This window comes from Oryctolagus cuniculus, chromosome 13, assembly GCF_051225735.1.
Source record: "Oryctolagus cuniculus isolate XC-2025 breed Fujian yellow rabbit chromosome 13, ASM5122573v1, whole genome shotgun sequence".
In the NCBI taxonomy this organism is placed as follows: domain Eukaryota; kingdom Metazoa; phylum Chordata; class Mammalia; order Lagomorpha; family Leporidae; genus Oryctolagus; species Oryctolagus cuniculus.
In genome coordinates, this window is record NC_142879.1 from 61994496 (window position 1) to 62006702 (window position 12207).

General features: G+C 37.2%; 1 protein-coding gene across 1 annotated transcript in view; it reads left to right on the forward strand.

Moving 5' to 3' along the window:
- The window catches only part of LOC100345702 (WD repeat-containing protein 64), a 161644-nt gene that overhangs the window by 116629 nt on the left and 32808 nt on the right, over positions 1-12207 (forward strand). The window contains exons 16-20 of the mRNA XM_008268195.5: positions 3899-4029; positions 8097-8198; positions 9336-9402; positions 10646-10682; positions 11224-11363. Of these exons, the coding sequence (XP_008266417.4) occupies positions 3899-4029; positions 8097-8198; positions 9336-9402; positions 10646-10682; positions 11224-11363 (477 nt within the window). The remainder of the gene's footprint in view (positions 1-3898; positions 4030-8096; positions 8199-9335; positions 9403-10645; positions 10683-11223; positions 11364-12207) is intronic.

Here is a 12207-nt window from a genome sequence, read left to right on the forward strand (position 1 = left end):
TAGATTCATAGTCATATTTTTTTAAAAAATTGTTAACACTGTATCTTTGGGATAGATTCCTAAAAGAGGAACTGAGAGTCAAAAAGTAAATGCTAATATAATCTTCCTAAATATTGCAAAATTCTACAGTTGAACAATTCTGCACTTTTACTAACAACATGAGGATAAGTACTTCCTCACGGCCTTGCCAAAACTTTATATTGTCACGCTTTTAGATTTATGAGTACAAAATCATAATTTGGTAAATTTTAATTTGCAATTCTCTTGTAATAAGTTAGCAGAGCATTTTTTAATATGTGTATCTTTTTTCTCTTTTTTATCTAGGTGTTCTTTATCTTTAAATGCTTTAAAAGCTTTTTCTATATCAGTTATATTAGGAAACGTATACATATGTATACACAAATATATATGTATGGGTATATAATTAGGTAAATGTATTAGGTATATTGGCCTTTTGTGATTTAACTTTAATTTCAGTTATCTATCAGTGTTTTATTTTTAGTTAAAATCATTTCAGCCATGGCAATACTAACATCTGGGAGGCTAAGTGCAGATGAAGTTTCTGGTTAACAGGCACTATTATTTTGGAAATAATAATCACAAAAGTTCTCCAGGCTTCCCACAAGGAGTCCATTGTCCCTCTAAAAATAGCCCATCTATCTATGTAGATAAAATAACTCATCTCCCAAAAAATAGCTAAGTCTTCCAAATTGTCCTAGATTTTAACAAAAAGAGAAAGTTTGGAGTGTGTCAAAAGGTCACAAAATGGTTGTTCACTTTTTATGGTCATTATTATTTCACCATTTTTGCAACTTAGATTTTTTAAATGTTGGTTAACAAAATTTCAGCTTTCTTTTTTCATAGGTTTCTTTTTTTTTTTTAAAGTTTCTCATCTTCACCAGTGACATCAACTGAACGGTTAAAGACATCTATTTTGTGGTTGATGTTTTAAAAATCTATAAAAAGAAAGTGTACAATCAGACTGACTTTCTTCAGGATAGTCTCTGAATTCCAAAATTATAAGTAGACTGAAAGGAGCCAGCCTTATTTCTTCCAACAGAGAAAAAGGAAGCAATTTCTGACAAGTACTAAATAAGATAATTCTTCAGAAGTTACAGAGCCAGGGTCTTTGTCCTGGGATCCATGGGCTTCCTTCCATGGGTAGACTTCTGGGAAGTCTAAACCGACTCTGAATTTGTCTGTAAAACTTCTTTCCTGAAAGTACAAAGTTCATGGCTTTTTCTATCCCAGAATTTCATTATAAAAATTTTCAAACACACAAAAAAGTTTGAAGAATTATACAGTGATTACCCATCTATCCCTCCACTTAAATTTTATTAACATTTTGCAATATTTGCTTTATCACCATCATTTAATCCAACTTGTTTTTAAAATCTATTTCTAAGTAACTTGAAGGTATTAATACATATCACCCCTAATCACTTCACTCTGTGCATCATTAACTAGGGTTGACTGTTCATGGTTTTGTTTATAGTAAAACTGACATAAAATGAACAGAATCTAAGTGTACTATTCACTGAGGTTGAAGAGGAGCAACCCAAACCCCATCAAGATAAAGAACATTACCATCACCCAGAAAGTTCCTCGAAGCCCCTGCCTAGTCAGTACCTGAGTCTCCCCAAAAAGGCAACTGCTGTTCTAATTTTTTCACCATAGATTTTTTTCTTACTACTCTAAATTGTCATGAAAGTTTAATCACATGGTATAGACTTAAGGTTTTTCTTTCATGCAGCAAAATGCTTGTGGGATTTGCCCACATCCCTGCAAATATTAGTAGATCATTCCTTTTTATGCCTTTGTAGATATCACTTGTTTTGTGTAGGATAACTGCAAATATTTCTGTGCAGCCAGAGTAATACTTGGAGTGGTATAAGATGAAAAGAAACAAATTGGTATGGACTTGATCATGCTCACAAAGGAGTTTTGGATTCCTATTAAAAAATGGGAATCCACTGAAGGGCTTTATTATTTTTAAAATGTTTGTTTATTTGTGCGTGTGTGTGTGTGTGTGTGTGTGTGAGAGAGAGAGAGAGAGAGAGAGAGAGTAAGAGAGAGAGCTCCCACCAGCTGGTCATTTCCCAAATGCCCACAACAGCTGGGTCTGAGGCTGGACCAGGCTAAAGCCAAGAGCTAGGAATTTGATCTGGATTTCCCCTATGGGTAGAAAGGACCCAACTACTAGAGTTATTACATGCTACCCACCAGGTGCATAAGGAAGCAGAGCTACAATTTGAACCCAGGCATTCCAATAAGGAATGTGGGTGTCCAAAGTGGTATTTTTACAGCTGTGCCTGACACCTGCCCCTCACAGATTAACTTTAAATGACATGCTCAGATTTGCATTGTGAGTAGTTCACTTTTGATGCTGCCTGAATGACAGACTGGATGGACCAGTAAAAAGATGGAAGATTCAGGCAACAGGCTACTGTTTTCCTTGAAAAATATAGAGTCATGATAGTCATGGTGGTGAGGAAGGAATGTTCTCAGCAAGCATTTAGGCGGTAGAAGAGGCAGTAACTGATTGTAACTGATTATTGGTGATGCCACGAAGTTGCAAGAGGAACCAAGGACTGCTCCAGGAATATGCTTCCAAGAGATGATGGCTTAGACATATTTGCTTTGAGCTATCTGTAAAATTTCTAAGAACTAATTAAATTTTCAAGCCTGAAACTTCTGAAGGGAGGAATGTTATTAAGCCATTAACATTGGGATCATTATTACTAAAACATAAGAGAATGAGGTTGCCCAGAAAAAGTTGGAAAAAAAATAAGGGGGAATTCAAGCCTAATGATATTAATATTTAAAAAGTTGGCAGAATAAGAAATTACCAAGCAGGAAACAGCAAAGGAAGGATAATAGAGATATAAATAAAACCAGGAGAGCCTGGTGTCAAGAATGTCAGAAGAGGAGGGAGTTTCAGGAAGGCAAGGACCACTGAGAGCAGCAATGGGGCTGACCTCTAATCTTACTTGCACAGATGTCCCTCTCCCATGTTCCCATCAAGTGTTTTACATGCCTTTGATATAGCACTTTCAAATTATACAGCAATTAACCATCTATATGAATCTTTAAATTATAAAAAGTTTCTTGACTCACATATATCCTATTTGACTTTGTTTTCCAAGAACTTAACATACTATACACCCAACCAATACCCTAGGCAAGACAATTGAAACGTTATCAAATAGAAACTGATAGTAGGAGTCCTTAATGTTACATACAAAAAGCTTCCAAAGAGTAGTATGCAGCAGAAACTAGTTGCTAAGGAAAGAAAAGGCAGGAAGTTGGAATAGTTAACACAGAATATTCTTTCAGGGTAGGCATTTCGCATAGTAGTCAAGATCCCAGGTGGGATACCTGTATCCCATATCACAATGTCTGGGTTCCAGTCCCAATTCCAGCTTCCTGCTGATATGGACCTTGGGAGTTAAAAGGTGATAGCTCAAGAAACTGGTTCTTGTCACTGATGTGGAAGACCAGGACTGAGTTCCCAGATTCTGACTATGGCCTGACTCAGCCCTAACTGAGGAGATTTTCCCCCTCTCTCTCAAAATAAATAATAAAAAATATTTTAAGGAATATTATTTCAATTAGTTTGAATAAAAGGAAAACATATAAAGGTAATTTAATGATTGGTAAAGAATAAATAAAGTTGGAGAGAAAGCAGAGATTATTTTCATTTTAATGCATTCTGAAAGTTAAAATGTTTTAATGCCAAGGAAAAATAGATTTTACTCAATTTCCATGCTCTAGTGTTTAAAACATCATAATAATACATTTTCAACTTAATGAAAATTACAAAGTGTGGACCCAGCACCTGTACTGTCATTAGACAATGTACTCATGACACTCATTGTCTACTCTCTTCTTTCTTCAGAACCCTGCCATTAGTACTGAAGTCAACTGTGTTAATTTGTTACAAGTAGAAGGATATAATTTGATAGCTGTTGGAACTGTAAATGGTGTGATCATCTTATGGAATTTTGTAACAGCTACTGTCAAAGAAGTGTAAGTCTTCCCTAAACAATATAAAATTTGCACAGTGGAAGACCCAACTTAATGTATAATACTCCTAATAAAAGAGAGAGAAAGAAATAAATGAAAGTGGTGACACCTCCTAGTGGAGGCTTCCCTGGAGATTAGATTATGTTCATGAAGAGACCGTGTTCTAAGTGTCTAAATTCCAGAATGATATGAACAAGGAGCACCTTAAGTGCTGGTATTCCAAAGACCTTTATTTTCACATTAGTATATGCTTTTCATGTATAATCTTGTCCAAATTCATGACCTCAACAAATATTTAAAATACAAAATAATTTCAAACACTAATCTCCACAGAGATTCAAACATGCATATCAATTGCCTACTGACAAATTTCCATCTGAATTTCCAGCAAGATCCTTAAAGCCCCATATGCCCAAGATGTCTTCCCAACCTACACCTCCCCTACATTTTTCCTCTTTCTTTTTTTTTAAGATTTATTTATTTATTTATTTAAAAGAGTTACACAGAGAGAGAAGAGGCAGAGAGAGAGAGAGAGAGGTCTTCCGCCTGATGGTTCACTCCCCAGATGATCGCAACAGCTGGAGCTGAGCCGATCCAAAACCAGGAGCCAGGAGATTCCTCCGGGTCTCCCATGCGGGTGCAGGGGCCCAAGGTCTTGGGCCATCTTCCACTGCTTTCCCAGGCCACAGCAGAGAGCTGGATTGGAAGAGGAGCAGCCGGGACTAGAACTAGCACCCACATGGGATGCCGGCGCCTCAGGCCAGGGCGTTAACCCGCTGCACCAGAGTGCCGGCCCCCATTTTCCTCTTTCTACATTCCAGTGCAACCACTATCCTTCTAGCCACCGAAATCAAATGGTGAGAGGCATCATCAGTGGCCTTTCCTTCTCATTCAGCATGCCCGGTGCATCCAGTTCAATAAATGATGCTAATAAGGGCCATTGTGGCAGATGCGATTCTATTTTTCAACCAATTAGATTTTCTCCACACCAAATCCTAAGTCTTTGCCCTTCCCTAGCCAGTCACTTGCAAATATTCTTTCTACTGTTTGTAAAGGAATGAATGTAGTATTGTATTATTTGTATGGATGGACTATAAATAATAAGCCCTCTCCCATTGTGTAACTGGGATGGGTGCAAGGGCCATAGGTGGACACAGTACATAAGGATGGTCTGTAAAACTTACCTTCAGGGTAAAATATGGCCAAGGACCTTACCCATAAATGAAAATACAATCAAGTTTTAGCATTTAGGGAATGGGAAGAAGTATAAGGGAGGTGAGAAGAGGCAGCTGGAAATGACAAGGGAAAAGAAGAGGGAGGAACAGAAGAAAGCTCTGCCTCTCTATTATAGTACCCTATATATCAGTAGTCTGCTTTTACTCCAGGTGCCTTTCCCATCCATGTCTGAGTCATTACTTTCAGCCAACATTTGAGAGAAAATAATTCTTTCATGTTTGGACTCTGGATTTAGTTCTTTTGAGCCTTTAGCTGAAATAGCTCTTTGTGCAGACCCTCCTTCTGCACCTCCACCATATTATCCTGGGCTCTTCTTCTAGAATTCCTGCCATCCTTCTGTTACTTCTCTTCCATTCTTGCCCATAGCCCTTTCTTGCAGACTCCACACCTATCACTTGATACTGATATTTACTTGCACTGCACAATTCCTCACACACTTAGTAATACAGTCTTTACACTGCGTCAGCTTCTTATATCTCATTACTAAGAAGGGAAAGAAGGTATTCTAAAAAGACTATTATCAATTTGGGGCATGCTCGGGCTGACTTGCCCCAATTGGCAGAGTTGGAAACATACCAGGGGATTCCAATTCAATCCCATCAAGGTGGCATGTGCCAATGCCATCTCACTACTCCAAGTGATCAATTTCAGTTCACAATTGATCATAATGAAAGGACTAAGAGTCAAAGGGAGCACATAAACAAGTCTAGTATCTGCTAACACCAACCGATAGAATAAATAAAGGGGAGAGTGATCCAACATGGGAAGTGAGATACTCAGCAGACTCATAGAATGGCGGATGTCCTAAATAGCACTCTGGCCTCAGAATCAGCCCTAAAGGCACTCGGATCTGGCTGAAAAGCCCATGAGAGTATTTCAGGCATGGAAAGCCAAGACACTCTGGCAAAAAGATCTCTGTGAGTGAGATCCCAGTGGAAAGAACAGGTCTTCAAAGAGGGAGGTGCCTTTCTCTGAAGGGAGGAGAGAACCTCCACTTTGACTATGACCGTGTCTAAACAAGATAAGAGTCGGAGAAATCAAGGGGCTTCCATAGCCTTGGAAACTCATAACTGGTGCATAGGGAGATTACTGATGCCATAAACAGGAGTGTCAATTGGTAAAGTCAACAACAGGAGTCACTGTGCACTTACTCCTCATGTGGGATCTCTGTCCTTAACGTGCTGTACACTGAGGCTTAATGCTATAACGAGTACTCAAACAGTATATTTCACTTTGTGTTTCTATGGGGGTGCAAACGACTGAAATCTTTACTTAATGTACACTAAACTGATCTTCTGTAAAAAAAAAAAAAAAAAAAAAAAAAAAAAAAAAAAGAAATTATCAATTCCCAACTTGACTCGCACTGGGATTAAACATGACAATAGGTCTGATCTGATTTCATCATCATTTTAAAAAAATCTATTATTTTTCACTTTATGTTTCTGTGTGGGAGCAAACTGTTGAAATACTTACTTAAGGTATACTAAGCTGATCTTCTGTATATTAAGATAATCGAAAATGAATCTTGATGTGAATGGAAGGGGAGAGGGAGTGGGAAAGGGGAGGGTTGTGGGTGGGAGGGACGGTATGGGGGGGAAGCCATTGTAACACATGAGTCGTACTTTGGAAATTTATATTCATTAAATAAAAGATAAAAAAAAAAGACTATTATCAGTGTCATGGCCTAAAATGAGTATTGATCCTAATTGTGGATGCCAGGCATTTTGCCAAGGGGTGCATGCAAATCCAACACTGAATCAGAGAAAAGTAAGTAACTATAATGTGTCATACAGAATATCCCTTTCACACAGACAGTTAATTATATAGAAAAATTAATTTAGAATCACTGGAGTATTTCTGAAAAACACAGAATTTAGTACAAAATTGTCTAAGGTAATTTGGGACAAGCTTTAAAGGTTCTAATAGGAAAAAGGTTTTCATATCCATGATGAAGGTCATTCTTATGGCTACCTGAAACGTTGCCTAAGATCCCATTACCAGTCAGGAACCCTTTTCTTCCTGATCTACACCCTCCACCCCCGTGCATTTTTGGTCCCAAACTTATTATTTGCTTGACAGTTAATAGCTCACTTCCCTCTTCAGGTCATCTGTATAACAGAAAATCCAAGAAGTTTGAGTGCAACATGTCATCAAGCCCATGGGCTGCTCCTTTGAGCTTGGTGCATTCCAGGCTACTTTTTCACTCATGAGCTCAACTTAGCAGAAATAATTTCCCTGAAAAGAGGGGTGTTTTGCTCTCAGGTCAATTTTCTACAACGAATGGTAAATGTGGCTTTAAGAACCAAGCATGAAGTGCCAGTGTGAGTGGTTAGAGACTATTGCTTCTTCTCAAGAAACTGCCTAGGGAGGTTTATGGTTCCTTGCAATACAGGTCAACAGGAGACTTGATCAGGCAGAGCACAGCTCTCACTGAATGCCCTATTCTTCTCTACTCCATCATAAGTTCCTTGAGGGTAATAGCTATATTTTATTCAAAATTTTCACTCTGCTTATTCAAAGAGTAGAATTATAAACTCGAAAATGTATGAAACATCCCAGGAATTTCTCCACAGGATTAAATAAACTCACTCTGTGAGCTATAGGTAGGAAGACTGGACCAGTTCACTGAATTAAAAGACAAATCACTAAGTGACCACCTTAAGAGTAAGCAGAGGCTTATTAAAGAGGATATGTTCAAATTCTACACCTTTGGGTTTTCTTTGCATATTCAGTAACAATTTAGAAGCTGGTTAACTCTGCAGGGGATCCATGTTGTAAATAAAACATTACTTAATTTTTGAATGTTTAGCATGTAAATGTGTACTTATTTCAAGGTACCGACCTGAAGATTCCTTCATTGTGGACAGTAACGTGGATCCCAAACACTTAAGAATAAATGATATACTGTTCCTCTTTCGTACACCTGAATGTGAAAGGTAATTCAAAACTGTCTGATTAAGTAATACTGTCTAGGACTATGTGAGTGACAAAAGAGTTCTTTTCATGACTGCACTAATGAAGAAACAACTGGAGGAAGACATAAGTTCAGTTGACTTCTTGGATTTGACTTTCTTCCTTGTTACTATTTGTACGTAGAAATGCTGGTCATCAGGGATCTAATGGGCTGTGGGTTCCCTTTGCCCTGGCAGCTTCATGGCTCATTTTACCACAGTGGCAGAAATGGAAAATGCTCATGTGACCACACTTTTGGTCAAAATGTAATGCTATGAGCACTTGTGCCAGGAAAGGGAAGGACTTGCGGCACAAATGTAGAAAGTCAGACGGGAGATTTCAAACACCAGCCACTATAACTGAGCAAGCCCCATCCATTCATTTAGAGAACAGAGGACTGACTGCCAGCTGTTACAGGCATTGAGTGAATCAGTAGATCAGTACTTGCTTCTGTCTCATAAATAAATATTTCTAAATGCTTTTAAAACAATGAATTCTTAATAAAAAGCACTTTTTCTATTTATATTTGCTTGAGAACTCTGATTTTTCAGGTAGTACACAGTGTTAAACACATCTTTGGAGAGAAATGCAAAAGGTCTGTACTAGTCTGGAATTGCCCATTGGTGAGCTGGAATAGAACACCTCCCCTACCTGTCAGCTGGAAATTTCGTCAGAAGTATTCTGAGAACACTGGAGGACTCATTATGTGTACACGCATGCCATCATCCTAAGTCCCTTAGTCCAATAAAAGCAGAGCATGACAGAGGCAGGATCAGGTCATAACTAAATGCTACAGTAGCTTTTCAGCCTTGTCAGTCCCCATCTACATATCCCCACCTTTTGAGTGTCAGATTCCCCAGGACTAAATCTTGCCTTGGTAGTGGAGCAAGCCAGACTTGTGCATATTTTTCAGACCCAGGTAGCAGTAAATCTTAATTGCTGAGGTTCCTCAATACTACACCGATGAATGTTCGCTACATAAAATTTAGGATGTGATTTGTTTTATGAGTGGCTCAGAATCCACCCATGAAGAAGGTAGCAGTCGTCTGAATTTGAAGTAAAAAGCACCCTCTGAGTGTGACTGTAAACTCTTCTCTGTGGATCTCCTCCTTCCCCTGTAGATCAAGTCAAGATTCCATTGGTTCCTCAAGCCAGTGTGACTCTAGCAAGAGTCCACAGAGTTGTAAGGTAAGAACAGAAACAGTGTCTTCCTGTCACAAGGATTGCTCAAAAATAGTGACATTGTGGGGTTGTGAGTTAAGCCACAGCATGGGATGCCTATATCCCATACTGGAGTGCTTGGGATTAGTACTGCCTCTGCTTTTAATCCAGCTTCCTGCTAATACACACCATCAGGGACAGCAAGTAACCACTAAGTAATCCACTGCTTAGGTCCCTGCCACCCATTTGGGAGACACAGATGGAGTTTCTGGCCCTTGGCTTTGGCCTGGCTCAGCCCTGGCTGTTGCAGGCACAAGGAGAGTGAATCAACGGAAGGATGATCTCCCTCTCCCCCTCTCTCTTTCTCTCTCTCTGTCACTCTGCCTTTCAAAAAATATAAATAAATACATAGACATTAAAAATTAGTGATATTGAGCATCTGAGCCCCTCCTTTGGTGGAAGGTAAGGGTAGAAAACTCATGTACCTAAGACCTTTTTGTTTTCTTTAAAAATTAGTGTCTAAATTGTTTTCTTCACTATTTTCAATTTTTTTCAAGGCTTTTACATCCATGAATCATGTATACATGATCACAAAGAGAATAAATTATTCCTCTTATTTTATATTCATCAAATAATTTTCAACTGTCGCCTTGGCTAAAAACTGTTATCCTATTTCCCAGGGAGAAAAGATAGCAGGCCATGTAGTTATATTATAATCCATTATGTAGTGGAGTTTTCAGATTATCCTCTCAGTTCTAATTTTGTGTATTTTTACAAATTACATTTCTAGTTAAGATTTTGTTTCAAGGAAAGTTTTCACAGCAAAATAATTTTAAACCACTAGCATGGTGGAAGAATAACATTTTATGGATATAAAAGCCAGACAGATTTGTACATGAATTCAAGTCATCCATTTATTACCTGATTAGCTTCCAAGATGCCACTAAATCTGTTTCTTTCCTCATCATAAAAAGAAATAAAAAAGAAAAAGTTGCCTGTGTGTTAATAGAATTACAGATAATATACACCAAGAACTGGACATGAGTTAGGCATTTAATTATTCTAATTATGAAGATACTTCTGAGTCACTAAGAAAGTATTATTATGGACTCCCTATTTATGAAACTGAAAATCCCTCCAATACACTTTTTTCAAAGAGTTCATTGTAAAAAAATGTTAAAAATAATACAAATTCAACCATCATGAGAATCTAGTCATCCAGTATATCTCATTATAATGTCAGAAATATTTTTCTTCTCTCCTAATTCAGGGAAGCAGACAAAGTATACATGATGGTGATGTTAAAGGTCAGTGTGAAATCACCTCTCTACAATAAAACAACTCTTTTGCAATGGGGGTTTAGGTGATAGAATATTCTTAATGAATATACTTATACGCTGTTTTTAAAACAAAGTGTTGAGATGCTATAGATTCTATTGTCCAAAAGGTAGCATTTCCATTTTGATGATGCCTTTTTAAATACTAATTCTGGGTGTTAAAAAATCCAAATATCACTGAGAGTCTTACTCTCCAGTCCATTTTCCTAAAACTTATACTGTTTTATAAGTCATTCTGGATGTGAAAGACATACTGGATATATGTAGGCCTTAGTTATAATGTATAATACGGCAGCTTTTATAATATAATAAAAAATATGCCTTTTAGAAATTTCAAATGACCCAGAATTCCATTAGAAAAAAATTTTTGTTCTCTTTACTGTTTGAAGTTCTTTGGTGTTTAAAAAAAAATAAAGGAACAATATGTTTGTGTTTTTGTTATTTTTCCCCGCATAAAATTTGGAATTCTAAATATTGTAAAACTGTGGTACCTCATTAATTTTTCTGATAGGTGAACATACAGATGTTACAGTGAGAGAGACACATGCAGTGGACAAAAAACATTTCGGAGCTGCCAACATAATAGAATCTCAGCCACCCATCCTTGCCACTGCTCATGAAGATGGACACCTCCGCTTGTGGACTATGGAGGTGACAGAGCCTGATATTTTCTGAAATAGGAAAGAATGAAAAAGATTAAAAAGAAAATTAGATGAATCTTAACCTTCTTCCAATGGCATTAATTCTAATATTTTTCAGTCTTCTAGCCAACTTGTTGGCCTCACAAACTGCATCACTAATAATGCTACTCAAACTTTCACTCAGCCAATTTCATAACTCAAGAGAAAAAAACTGACAAGAGTGCTAACTTAGCTATTTCAAATCTTTCTTTTGAGCTGTGAATATATGCCACTAAATACTTTATCAAATATTTAAATAATATTAAAGGATATTAATGATGTACTAGAGCAGAAAAAGATAAAAATACTAAAGATTTGCCAGATCCATTATATTTTTAGTTCTCTAAATTATTGGAAGATGGTATTCGATTTTATTAAATGTACTTAAACACTTTACAATGAAAAATTGACTTGGGGAGGAGGCTGGGCACAGTTTGAATAAGGAATTCATAAGATTATGAAGGAAAGTATCTCGAATAGGCTGGGGATGATGACAATAAGATCTTCAGAGAGACAATAAACTCTCAGGAAATGAGGAGAAGATTAAAAATATTTTTCTCAAACTTGATATTACTACCTAAGCTAGATAAAATATGTGAAAGTCGTTTCTTGTGCTGAGTTACACGATGTGCTGGGAAAAAATATGAATTTGAATCTTTTGCAATCCCTTATCTTGCCCCAATATTCAAGATAGAAGCTTATGAAAAGGCGAATATTATTGTTGAAAACAACTGAGATCTCTTTAACCTGAGAAGAATGTTTAAGAGAAGAATATGTATTCTGAAGAAATATATGAAGAGTCATGTGCAAAAGGC